Here is a 14817-nt window from a genome sequence, read left to right on the forward strand (position 1 = left end):
CAACATTACAAAATAAAAAGGTACAAATATATAGGTGGATAGATAGTTTCTACTAGGTACGAGGTTAGCTTGTACCATAGACAATCAAACCGATTCTGAGAATTAAGTAATCCGATTTATATAATTAAAATAAAACTCCCACAACCGTTAATAGATAAATGTTGTACTAGTTGTAAATATTATGCACTCAGTTCCAATAGACATGGTCTATAAAACTTGTTGTAAATACTCAGTTCTTACAGTTTTATTAATTCTAGTTTTAAATTAGGAAAAAATAGAAAAAAAATATATAAAATAATAGACTAACTTTAGTCCCTGCGAGTATAATAAACAGACACATTGAAATTAAAAATTTCTGGTATATTACTGTATATGAAGGAAAACATGTAAGTGTTAAATTTTCAATACGCAAAAATAGTGAAGGTAGTCTCATCTATCCTCACAATGATTGAAAACGTATTCCATTAGGTTTTTATAAAGTGGAATTTAAGAACCAAATCTAAAGAGGTCTGTTTATTAAAATCGCATTACTAAATGCAGCATAAAATACAAAATCTAAAATATATATAATATTTAGTTTACTTGACGATGTACTAATTATAATCATGATTACACTGGAGCAGTGACTGTGGTCTAGTGGTTTTTAAACTACCTCCACATAAATTCTTCTAAACCGGAAAATTTTAAGTTCACAACACACACACGATATTCACGTTGACTGGACTGATATCATACGATCGTTCATTATGACTCCACACGAAATGAAAAGGTAAAACGAATACAAGACGACAAAAATAGTCGTAACAGAGAACTACGCGCACACGTGTAATCGTGACGAGAACACTCGAGCAACTGTGGCGAGACGACGCACACGGTTCTATTTATGCAAAAAAGTAGCATAAGAAGTAAGAGGAGCGGGTGGCGTAGAATCCTGTAGGTTTATAGTTTCCTCTATAGGAGGTGCTATTATGACACGATATGATAAGATAATATAAGATGAACTTTTATAGTCATAACAATAGTTGTTATAAAAAGAGTAAGGATAATATATATGGAAGAAAAATATCAAGAATATATTAAGATATCAACAGTTTCCTCTTTTCGGACATATATATATATATATATATATATATATATATATATATATATATATATATATATATATATATATATAATATGTCATTTTGATCATATCAATGATCATATCATGTTCATTTTGGAAATACTTTTGCAATAGTGATGATTTGTCGTTTATAGATGTTAATTATTGCTTTTCTTTTACTACGTAATGGGGTATATAGTAAGAAAAAGTTCTTACTATATAATGATTCCATAAAAATAATTACTTGTACAAAAATACATTATTAATAATAAATATATAAGATAAAACAGATGTTGTTTAGCCAATCTATTGCCATTTTAGCGCAAGTTTTTGTTATTATTTATTTATTATTTTGTTTTAGTTATTATTTATGCAAGTCCTTTACATTCTCAAGATTTAGTAAAAGTTGACTCGATAAGGACTCGACTCTCTTTCGCATTTTTAATCATCGTAGTATTCGTTCGTATCTCAATTAAATACTTTTGCTTTAATATTTTTTCATTTACTATTCTTAGGCCCGAGTTCATCGACTCCTATTGATTCGTTTCAAAAAGCAAACGGTTGGTTACAGCAAATTTAGTGTTCAAGACCACTTAAACATTGAATAAGCTGTTAATCGGAGTATTGTCGTAATCAAGCTCCCCGACCATGTTTAAATATCGTTTAACCAATTACAATAGACTTGATTTTGCTTATAACAAAGATGGCTAATTCGTCCATTTCCCTCTAAAACTAGCGATTATTGTTTATTTGCTTTATTTGTCGCCATATTCTTATCGTGTCCTTATGTATCATAATAAATAAGGAGTTTAATCTTAAAAAGTAAATATAATGTTGATGTAATATGATTTAGATTAATAGAAATAGTTAAATTAATGGGTATAAGGTATAGGTAAGTATAATCAAATAACCCTAACTCAGATATATTTGAATAGGTACTTTAATGTAATACATTACAATCAGATAAAATGTTATTTTCATATTTCATATATTATATTGGTAAGCAATATTTTTTATGTTCCCTGTTTAAAGGGGTATTCTAGTCTAGAAAATTGAAAAAATCAATTTATTTTGCATAGTTTCAAAGCTTAGACTTTCAAAAATATGTTTAAAAAAAGGATTTTTTAAAATTCGAATTATTTTGGGAGATACAGCGGATTTTGTGACGCGGCACCTAAACCGGCCGAGCGGAGTGATCACACAATAAACGGCAGATATTTTGATGTTCTGCTGCTTCAAAAGCAGACAGAATAGCTCATTTAGAAGAAAGAACTTCACAAAAACTCGATTTTGAGAAAGAAGAAGGTCCAATGTATGGATATGGGATCGCCAATTAATCTATAGTGAGTATTAAATATTATTATCTGAATTATTCTATTGGAAATCTTTCTTAAACTTCAAACGTGTTTTCTCAAAACTCCTTTTGTTGAGGTGGTTGACACGATACCTTAAGTTCTATCTGACCGATTCCTTTGAAATTTGTGAGAATCTTCTTTATACATCTTTTTATCACTTTTTTTTTGATAGTATTTTGAAAAATTGTAATTTGAAGTATTTTAAAAAGATTCGTAATTCGTAATTTTTTTGGCCAATGTCCAAGATGTAGCGACATCTTTATTAACATACTTTAAAAATCAATAAATATTATATAAACAAATGGATAAAAATGTTTTTAATTTTTTTTATCCTAGTTTGAAAAATACCCAAAAATTAGGGCTTTAGACCAGAATACCCCCTTAAACATTGTTATAATTTAAAAATTCGTTTACTTGATCATTAATTACCGTAACGTCATTGAAGTTAAATCTTGAGTTTCGAAGCACTTCACTATAAACTTCATGTTTATCTTTGGTATTCGCTGTCATTCAAGCGTCAGTCGTACTACAGTTGTGAAGTCAGTTTAATGTGTATGTCAATTTTTTGTTAGGTCGTGGGAATTATTTGTGATTTTGTTTCATTAATTTGTTAATTTCAGACCCCTTAGGTCGAGTATTATAAATAATCATTGTCGAGAATTATAGTAACAGCATACTAATTGTTACTATTGAGGAATCAAAAGTCAATCTTACGTAGCAAATTGTAAAATAGGTACTATAAATGATTTGTAATGATCTACGTATTTAGAATTAGTCATTTACGATTGGGTATTTGTTATTTACTTTTATGAATTTATTTTTAAATAGAAATCATGGAGACATCGTATCAAGGAGGCGTTACATATGACGAAAGCGCAAATAATTTCCAGCGCCTTTCCCAAACTGTCGCTAGCAATATCAAGAAAATATCGCAAAATGGTGAGTAATTTATTGCTGTTTTTGTTATTTCATTATCAGAAATCTTTGAACGCGATTTATAGTGTTTTATTTTTATATTTATTGTTATAAATGAAAATATTACTAACTCGAAAGTTAAATACGTGAGAAATTTTGATACCAATATATGTAATGCAGTATGAGTCACAATGTAAATAAGTGAAATAATGTCTCAGACTGAAATACTTTCAAGTATTGTTTATAAAATACCAAAGTAGCTATTATAGATACATAGCGAACAATATAGTAATGAAGAGAATAATATAATAATGGATAATATTAGGTACTAATGAACATGGTAAAATAGTTAACAATAGCAATGCAAGTAGGATCGTCTCTAGCTATATTGGGTAATGAAAGGTGTGATTTTTACAGTGAGAAAACCATAATTAATGGAATTAATTATTTCTTTCTTTCTTAATATAAGGTTGTATGTAAATATAGGCCCTTAGATAAATACCATAAGTTCCAACCTTACATATTTAGGAGCATTCATAATTTTGCTTATTGCAATAAATAAATCAGTTCCACATTTTTGAAGAGTATGGAATCTACCATTAACCATCAACTTCTCTAAATGGTCACCCAATCAGCTGATACCTAGAAAACCACCAAACGAACGGGTTGCACATTTGTTGATTTTTTAGTTTGTTTAATATATGGATGGGCAGTGCTAATTGAGTGTAAGGAAAAGGCCTTATCTATAAGTCTGGATATTGTGAAGGCCTTTGATTGGGTGTGGTATAAAGTACTACTTTCAAAACTAGCTTCATTCAGATAGCCCGCAAGATTGTGTAGGTGGGTCATCAGTTTTCTCAAGGACCAACGCATAAAGGTTGTAGTTGACAGAGCATGCTTAAATTAGAATTAAAACCTGTGAATGTTGTTATTCTGCAAGGCTGTGTACTATCCTGACCCTATTTCTTCTGAATATCAACGATATATTACAGATTAGTAATATTTATTGCTATGTGGATGACAGTGAAAGGGATGCATTATATACCAGTCATGCAAACATCATGCAGACATACTAATGAGTGCCAGAACATTTGTATCTGAAATTGAAACCTCTTTTGATCAACTTTCGATCTGGTGTGAATACAATCTTGTTCAATTCAATCTTAAGAAGACACAAGTTTACATGTTCACTCCAAAAAACACCATTTGTCATATCTTCTCACTTTATCAAAGTACACCCTTTGATAAAAAGTTGAATGTAGGGATCATTGATGTTGAAATATCCAGCTATGTGCAGTTTTCAAGCCATCTGTAGAGAAAGGTCTCCAAAAAATTAAGAGTGCTCAATAGAGTGAGATGGTATTTCACACATGAACATCATCAGCAATTGTATAAAGCTCAAGTATGGCCCCATATATGGAATACTGTTTCACCTATGGGCAGGAGCACCACAGTACCAACATTCAATGTCAGCCAGCTCAAATCATAATGATCAGTGCTTTACTATCCGAATCGACCTATGAAAATTTTATCTGTATGCATATTTCATCACATGTATTATGGGAAGTGTTCAGAAGAATTATTTGAATTGATACCTGCTGCTGAATTTCATCATTGCACAATCAGCCATAAATTAAAGTTCCAACCCAACCACCATAACCACCAATAAATGGCCGTCCTCCACCATGTGCTTTTAAAAGCACTTTGTTCTACGCACAACCACACTTTGGAATAAATTTTCAGTAGCAGTATTTCTGATCTGATACGACATTGTAACCTTCAACAAAAGAGCATATTCCTTGCCTCAATGCTTCTGGTGTTGCCATCATCAGTCATTTACCATTAGGAAAGCCGCATAATTGTCTGCCACCGGTGTTATAAAAGAAAATCCAAAACAGTTTATATTTTTAAATTTTTCTAACTCATTATTTGAAAAGTACAAAAAGTTGCGAAACAAGATTAACTAAGTAAAACAGTTAGTGTCTATGAAAGCACCTATTCAAAGATTTCCTTATAAATTGTTATCTAATCAATTACTTATCAACATTTAAAGTGACTATATCAATATTAGATGTCTTTATTTCCATATTGGTTATAATGACTTGGCAATTGCTTAGCAATATTTTCTACTAATAAAATATTTTATTCTTGTGTACATTGTTTAGATTTACTTAGTATTTAAAATAGTACATTTTGTACTAGATTATTTTTTCAATTATAATGCAATGCAATTTCCAAGTAATTATAACTGTAATTGAAATAAAGTTTTATAAGATTATAAGATAAAGTTCATAAGATTTCACACCTTTTTTAGTGGGTGAAACTGAGTTATGAGATTGGCTAGGATTGGATTGGATGTAGAATCAATACAGAAATTTTGATCATACATCTAAATGTATGCATATTATTAATATGTTAAAATAATAATCTCTGTCAAGTTTTTTTTATTTAATAAAACTTTAATGCACAGTAAAATTCTATAGATTATGATTAGATTTGGTGGACTTAACACCGGATGGTGTTCTCTACCAGTCAACCATTGAGCAAATAAAAGCGAGAAATTCAAGGTATAAAAAAGTTACCTATATAAATCATTATTTTACGTACGTTACAAAAACTATTGATGATATATAGAATAGTGTTCTACATATTAATATTACTTATGATTACTCACAAAAAAGTTCGCGATGTTATATGATTAACTATTAAGGTTAAGACACAATAACAGTTTTTGTTTAAATTATTATAGTATATTTTTTATATTAAAAATACTTTATTAAGTAAAAATATAAATGCTTTTTACGGAATTAAACCCGTGCGATGTCGGGGCGGGTTGCTAGTAAATATATAAAACATTACTATTATCAAACAATTTACTGTATTCAATAATAATAATTCTTTAATAAAGGCAACCAGGGCCCACAAAATTTTAACAATATTAATTTGCACCAACTATAAATTTTTAAATTAATTTAATTCTAATTTTTTTTTATGTTTATAAATATTTTTTTTTTACATTTATAAAAAAAAAAATAGAAAAGCAAATAACAATATGACTCAAACAGAGTAACTAGCAAGATTAAGTTTAAAGGGAAAGTGAAAAAAAAGGGAGTGAAATTTGTAAATCGGTCTTTTTTAAGATTATGTTTTAATGTTAGTTTGCTTAGTATTAGATAGTTTGCTTAATAAGAATTTTGATAATATGACATTAATATTGAAAAGCTAAGATAAGAAATATAGGTTCAACATCTTCCAGCTTCAAACACTTTCAATCAAACATATTTTGAATGAAAAATAAGGGTCTTGCTTTATAACGGTGTATCATAATTTGTATGGCTAATTCATCACTCTCATTACCGATTATGTCCGATGCGTAATGTTAATTATATCATTATGATCGAATAATTCTAACATTAATGGTTATAATTAGCTAAATTATTATCTTAACTATGTGTTTACAAAACTACAATAGTACTATAGTAATAGTTTCTAGATAAAATTTTTCATATTTCGTACAGTGATTGTTCAATAACATTAAACTAACATAAAAATAATAAATAAACTTTACTGATAACATTTTAACAAATTTCACATAAAAGCAACATAATTATCCATTGTGTTTAATTAATCGTTAATGTTAATGTGATTGTGCAAAATATATTAAAATGTTTATACTAATTAAGTAAGTATACATGTACATCAAAATGAATATATATTTCTGTATGTATAATATTATAAATTATAAAAAGTGACTAAGGGAGGGAACAAACGTCTATATTCCAGTGCAAAATAATGTATGGGTACAGTAATAGCTGGATGTAGTACTATATTTATATATACAAGTGTATATATATGTTATTAAAGGTATTATTCATCATCAACATTGTCATGTAATATATCACCATCCAATTCATTAATATAGGTACAAGCGAACAAAATTATGAAATGTGCTGTCTCATAGGCGGCTAATTTGGATGTCATTAGAATTACTAAATGGCGGGAATTTATAAATATTTTTTATTTCTACTATTATAATATATTCATCATCATCATATCAGCCTTTAACTGTCTACTGCTGAACATAAGCCTCCTCTTGGGACTTTAGAGGTATTAAGAGGGACGCTGCTGCCCATCCCTCGCCCTCCTTTAGGCGATACTTACGACATCCACGGGCAATAAAGAGGTGGCCTATTCTATGCCGGAACCACACAGTAAATTGAAATGTATTGCTTGAGTTTTGTTATACTATTCAAACTTTTTTTAAAATAAGTTTGTTTTAATGGGATTGATTGATTGATGTTTTCAAAGTTCCCTATTAATGTTATTAATTCATTTAATTATGGTTTTAAGATTAGTAGATTTTCGATTTTATTACATTTGCTTGGTATGATACCACCATTACATATTTTTTGTTTACAATATGAATACAATATTGTGATATTTCACAGTGTCCTCGATGTCGAAGATGGTTAATCAGCTCCAGACTCCTCAGGATTCACAAGAGCTTAGAACTCAACTGTAAGTGGTTGTTTAATTTACTACCATCGTACATTGTGTTAGATATATAATTACCTGTAACAATGAACTGTCAGTAACTATATTTACCAGCTATTTTGATAGGTAAATTATTAGGTGAACTTTTATGTTCCTTATGGTTATTTAAGGAACATTCGTATACTCATTTAAAAAGATAAGTAGTGGTTGGAAAAGTATCAGGTGTCAACAAGTTTGTCTTCAAAGTACTGAAGATGAAGATGAATAAATAAGAGATATAATAAGTTATATTATTCGTCAAAATATGAATAAAAATAATGTTAATGTATTTTGTCATTTTGTTAATAGTTGAAAGGAAGAGCTGAAATATTCCAATCGCTAGCACAGCTTTATTAGTTTACGATAGTTAAATTTCTTTGCGAATGAGGGGGAACATGTTGAATGAATAAATAAATGGAAACTTTATTTCTCTTTGTTTTTACACTAATAATAAATTTTAATATTTACATTATTTTTAATACAGTTTTTTTTTTCATATGTTAAACAGACGTCAGATCCAGAACTATACACAAAAATTGGCGAAGGACACATCATCGCTGTTGATGGAACTGATGAAGCTGCCCACAGATCAGATGGCCCACAAACTCGAGCGCAACCGGCTCAACGACGAATACATGGCCACTCTCAATGCATTCCAGGTACATATTTGTTATGACTTGTATCATTGACTTTCATAGGCACGGTGCAATACACTGTGGCATCCCTAATGCATTCTTGAGAACGTAAGATGTTTGTCTCCTTACCTTTACTTAATTTCACTGCCTTATCTTACTTATCAAACTTAAACTCAGTTAAGCACAAGTATTTCTATTGTGGAAAGCTACATTGTCGTAAGTAACATGTGTTGTATTTTATTAAAAAATAATGCACGAAGACGAGGTGGGTCTCTAATTAATTATACTGCCACCACTTTTGTCTTAAATTATATCTGAAATCTACTGTCTCTGCTGCCTCATATTAGATCTAAATACGTCAATGCACGTATTACGTATCGGCAGAGATTTGTAAGGCGGTGATACTTAGACGTGTCATACAAAACTCTTAAATCTTAATCGTATATGATAATTGCGTTAAAAGTCAAATGCGTAGACACGGCATTGTGTTGTACACGATTGTATGGCTTCCTTTGTAGTCTACGATTGTAAATAAATAATAACACGGAGTGTTACGTGTTTCAGCATGTATTCTAATCTATGACGAGTCTAGTTTGATAACACGTATGGATTAATTAGCATTTATATTTAGTTCATTTGTACTTTTGTGTAATGATAATAATTATGTACTATAATTTGGGTTTATGTACATTACTATGTATATTGTACATTTATTAAAATGTACTTATACAATTATTAAATGTTATTATTTGTTAACGAGTGTCATCTCTTCATAGTAAAAAATAAAATTTTAGTACAAGTCTATCTGTTCTACCGCTTCTTTCTCACTATCGGCTCTCTTGTTAATATAGTCATTTGTCGTTTTTTTACACCCTGTTTAAATTTAAAACTAAACTTAATATCAAATGTAATTTATTTGCTAGAAATATTGTCGATGAGATGTTAAATCAAGTTTACAAAATGTCCTTTATGTTGCGCCACATCAAATGGCATGCATATATTTATAATTAAACTTACATATATCTATTTAATCTTTAACAACTTGTTACATTATATAATTTAAATATAAAATAAAAAGAAAGTAACAAATGAGCACTTGCGGCAAGTGCACTTTTTGCATTTTTTAATGAGTAGTCAACAAAGTTAATATAGAATAAATAAAAAGCTAAGAATTAAAAACTATATTACAGATGTAAAGTTTTGTATTGCTATTAAAAGCGCATACTGGCATGGTACCGGTATTAGAGGGTAGCAAAATCGGTAAATCAGTGTAGCGTTATCGGATCACTAGATTATTTATACTCTGTACTCGGATTTCAGTAAAAGGAGATTGTTGTAAAAAAATTTTTTTCAATTTCTTGTTTTATTAAAACTGACTATATGGGCATTGGGCAGTGCGAGAAAAATGATACTTATGATAGAGAGTACATGGAATTTGTTAAGAACAACCTAATATGTGATAATATTTTGTATAACTGCTTGGTATTAAATCAAATTATTGTATACATTATAATACTAATAGTATTTACCTATAATCGCGATGCATCTGGTTAATTAACAAGGATATGACAATTAAATCGTTTAGCACTCTTCATGAGACACTTTGTAGGACTCTGTAGTAGAGTGAAACTGATCCTATTTACCTATATTTTTTTAAACCTTACTAATATATAAAAATTGTAAATAGAAAAAAATTATGGCTGCATTGGAGATTTGTGTTAATTATTTCTCTTTCATTTTACACAGGCTACGCAACGGTCGGCCGCCCAGAAGAACAAAGAAGATGTTAAGAAAGTAAAATCTCAGTCAATAAACATCGGCGATCCCTTCGCAATGGGAAGTGAGTAGTTTTTGTATATATATTAGCTGTATTGTGTATATATCAGTGTCTTTCTCTATATCATACTATGTATATAGCAATGCATATATATTGTATATACAATTTTTAAGCCCAATAACTGTTATGCTATTATATCTAAATGAAAAACTTGATCGAAATGAACATAGACATCCCTCTCAGTTAGGCTGAGCTTTGGAAGTAATAAACATAAAAACAATGGAATTGAGAGTCATCTTTTTTTTGAAGCTGGTTGACAAATAATCTAACACGACCCGTCAGTTTGACGTCAGAGTGAGAAAGTGGTAAGCGTAGCCTACGATAAGATGCACAATAATAGTACCGTGGACGACATATAATACTTGTTACTCCTCAATTTTAACATTTTTAAAGACTAAAACGCTATGGGAGCCACCCTGTAATTTAACTGATGTCGAATCCTTCAACATTAAACATATGTCATTCGGCAATACACAATATTATGGTAAATTCTGAAATTTATCCTTCTTATGCAAATGTTATTGAGGTTACGGTATGGTGCAGGAAAATGAACTACTGTTGAAATGTAGTTAGAAGATACTCATTATATGACTTGGGATTTATATTATTTCAATTTGCTTATTAAATATAAATAAGTACAGTCAATAAATAATGTTAATTGATAAAGTTCATTTCTTAATAATAATAGTATATTATTAAGAAATAATATAATAAGGTTTGTCAGATAGAAAAAACCTGTGACATTGCGACCTCCTTTATTTATCGTGCTTGGTCTTTTTATAATATCAATTAATTAAGAGTGGCAAACAAGCCTAATGGAAAGTGGTAACCGTCACTTGATATTGCAACGTTCATGATAGCATTCATGTGTTGTCATTCGTGTTACATTTTTATTAAATTAAGTTTTACAATATTAATGAGGTCTTAATTAATATTTACAACTAAACATATATTGTGGCAATAATGTGACTTTGTCAACCCATACTCCATTATTATCGATTTATTCTATTGTTATAAATCTTAACCAATATATACGTTTTTCTGTTCAGGTAACAATAAGGAATTGATGGAACTGGGAGACACGAATGTCCGCAAGCAAGAACAGCTGACGATGCAGACCGAGAGGGAGCTACTTGAGCTCGAGGAGCGGGAGAGAGATATCAGACAGCTCGAGGTAACATTCATATTGAAGCAATTCCGAAAAGGGAAGCTTTGCAATTCGTTTTTATTTTGATATTTACATGAATTTTACGAATTGTTTTGTCCTTCCCATTTTTCTATCGGGAAGCAGTTGTGCTTCTGTTTGAGGGGTGGGATATGTCTGTGAAGTTACAGGGTACGGAGGTATAACGAGGTGTGCCCTGTGCATCACAGTTTATTCAGGGATGTCCGTGATGTTGTTGTAGTCTATAGGTGATGGTGGGCAGTCAGCTTGTTTGTCATTCATAATTGAATAAAAAATATATAACTCAATAATAATGAACTCTATTGTTCGCAGAATGACATTATGGACGTGAACCAGATTTTCAAGGATCTCGGCCAGATGATCCACGACCAGGGCGTGGTGGTAGACTCCATAGAGTCCCATGTAGAATATACCACCGAGAACGTCGAGGCTGGACGGCAGCAACTTAGCGAGGCCGCTAATTACAAGGTGAGCACGTTATCACGTATTTTAAATATTATTATTTTTTATTTCAACGTAAAGTTACATTTTTTGTTAGTTAGATGAAATAATTACAATTATTAATGACATAAATCGGTTCATATATATTTTGAGTTGTAAATAAAAAAAAAAATATTATTAAACTAATGTTATGTTATGTTAAAGTAACTGGTTTTAGGTTGTATTATTTCCAATCCTATAGGCTTTACAAAGGTGCTAGAATTATTTAGATTCTTCTAGCATTATATATATGTTAAAAATAAGACAGTTTTACAAATAAGAAATTTTGAACTGAATTTTAAAACAAATTTATGGATATTTCCAAGAACGACCTCGCTGGATGTTCTATTAACCTAGAATGTTAGTAGTGACAATTACATGTTATTTACAGAACAAACTGCGCAAGAAGAAGGTGTTCCTGGGCCTCATTCTGACAATAGTAATTTTGATTATTCTAATCATTATTTTCAAACATTGAGACAGTCCGATCACATTACGGAACACTTGCTGAGCTTTTCTAATGTAAATATAACTGTATTGAATACAAACGTGTATCCTCTTATTAAATATGATTGTTGATTCAAATGTTCTCATGTAGCCGGTGGTAAGAATTGGCTATATATATTTAGAATGTTCGTGATATGGGAATAATAGCTGAGGTAAATATATGTGTTTTAATTTAGTCAACACCAAATATTTTGTATGTAAATTTAAATTTTCTGTTAACTCTATACTTTAATGTGTTGTATATAAATATAATGGTCCCATAAACAAATAAATGAAAAGAAAATATATACTCTATGTATAGAAATATTTCGTATTGTCGATGACAGTGTCAGTTTAATGGCAAAAATATTAATACTAGCTTAAGAAATTTTGATACATAATGAATGTAATGTCGTTCTTTACAGAACCAAAAACAAATTCAACGAGTCCTTTATAAATTAAAAAAGTTAGGAGTAAAATTGACTTTTATTTATATCTTAGGACCGAGAAAAGCCTATTATTTATACTAGAAAATACAAAATAATGAATATCATTTTATTTAATGTATTGAAACATCACAAGTGTTTTCAACCAACATTCGCCATGTTTAGCATACTCCATTCCAAACGAGACAATAGTAAAGCAATGGAAATGTCATTATATGACTAAGCTGAGTATGTCAAAATAATAGCGTTTAATGTTTTCATAAATCATTTATCAATGCAATTTTCACTTATACAATTGTTATGCCTAACGAACTTAATCTTCGTGGTACAGGGCAGGCTTGTCAAAGGGATTTGATGAGTTCTTTATTTTATTTATTCTTTATTGTACACAGAAAAAATTACAACATATAATATATATATAAAATAAAGATGTACAACAGGCGAGCTTAACTCTGTAAGAGTTCTCTTCCAGCAAACCCTGAGTGGAAAGGAGCATTAATTATTAGCGGGCAGAGTTCTATTCTCGTTCGGTACAATTTCGAAATTAGCTTTTTTTAAAATTCGCCCCGGCCTTGGTATTCTGGGTTGACTTAATATGTCTATGGTCTTGTTTCTCATAACATTGGATGTTCTTACTCGAGATGCAGGTAGTCTGTGTAGTTGTGTAATACGTATAGCTAATTCTTACCACAGCACTTATATATGTAAAAGTTGTAAGAGAAAGAGTGTAACAACTCGAAATGTAAACAATATGTAATCTAGATAAATTAAAATTAAAAATAAAATGTCGTTTGTTGATATGAGCATATATTTGACTTGATTTGGATAGAACAAGATTTTACAAATCAGGTAGTTATTATTATTAATCAAAATAAATAATTGAGCACATTTACAATATTTGATTTCTTTAACAAATTTAGCAAACTATGTTTATTTTAATTGTAATTATAAACTCCAATGAATGTGGTTCTAGACAAGAATTATATTATTTTTCTTATTTTATTTTATTTTATTTATTTAATACACTTTGGAACACATGTCTCTCACAGTTCATACCGCTGCGCGCGATCTTTAAATCTTTCTGTATATATGTGGATTTCTTTTTGGATTCATATAATTTTTTCTATTATACTCGGTATAGCTATTAAGGAAATCAATTCTATCCTCAGAGGCTATATATTCGGATCTTCATCTTATATATATATATATATATATATATATATATATATATATATATATATATATATATATATATATATATATATATATATATATATATATAGTATATTATATATATATTATTGTATATATATATATATATATAGTATATATATATATATATATATATGTATTATCTCATATATATGTGGGTTTACAGTTTTATTTCTTTATACAATTACGATTTAGTACTATGTGTATATAACACTGCTTCAGAGGATTGTCATGATATCCCTTAAGGTTTATGTAGCACTTGTAAAGAACATTGTATTATAAATTTATATTGTAGTATATATTTTGTCGTTCTTGTTTTCGTGCTGTCTATTTAATTACCTCTTACAATGCATAATATTATAGTAAATCAATAATTAATTAATTTTTCATGCAGATGATATTGTTTCTGCTTATAAGTATTTAAAAAAATATTTCCGACCGCAAGTTTATTGGAAGTTGATTTAAACTATGTTTTACAAATCAGTACAACAGTACGATCAATTGGAATGAATTTATACATTTATTTCAGTTTTATATTTATTGAAATAATATTATTTTAATTAAAATGGACATTGATATAGCTAATATGCCACTATTTTGTAATCCTCTTCTAGCTTTAAAACATTAATA

At 29.4% G+C, this 14817-nt stretch overlaps 1 protein-coding gene across 1 annotated transcript; it reads left to right on the plus strand.

Annotated features, from left to right (window-relative positions):
• Positions 1 to 2978: 2978 nt before the first annotated feature.
• On the plus strand, positions 2979 to 13977 carry LOC113517241 (syntaxin-7). The gene is made up of 8 exons (XM_026901860.3): positions 2979 to 3190; positions 3286 to 3396; positions 7821 to 7890; positions 8414 to 8564; positions 10287 to 10380; positions 11427 to 11551; positions 11876 to 12031; positions 12435 to 13977. The coding sequence occupies exons 2-8, from the start codon at positions 3291 to 3293 to the stop codon at positions 12519 to 12521; spliced, it is 789 nt and encodes a 262-aa protein (XP_026757661.1). The 5' UTR covers positions 2979 to 3190; positions 3286 to 3290; the 3' UTR covers positions 12522 to 13977.
• The last annotated feature ends 840 nt before the right edge of the window (positions 13978 to 14817 follow it).

Source organism: Galleria mellonella, unplaced genomic scaffold (assembly GCF_026898425.1).
Source record: "Galleria mellonella isolate WM207_F2 unplaced genomic scaffold, CSIRO_AGI_GalMel_v1 utg28, whole genome shotgun sequence".
In the NCBI taxonomy this organism is placed as follows: Eukaryota; Metazoa; Arthropoda; class Insecta; order Lepidoptera; family Pyralidae; genus Galleria; species Galleria mellonella.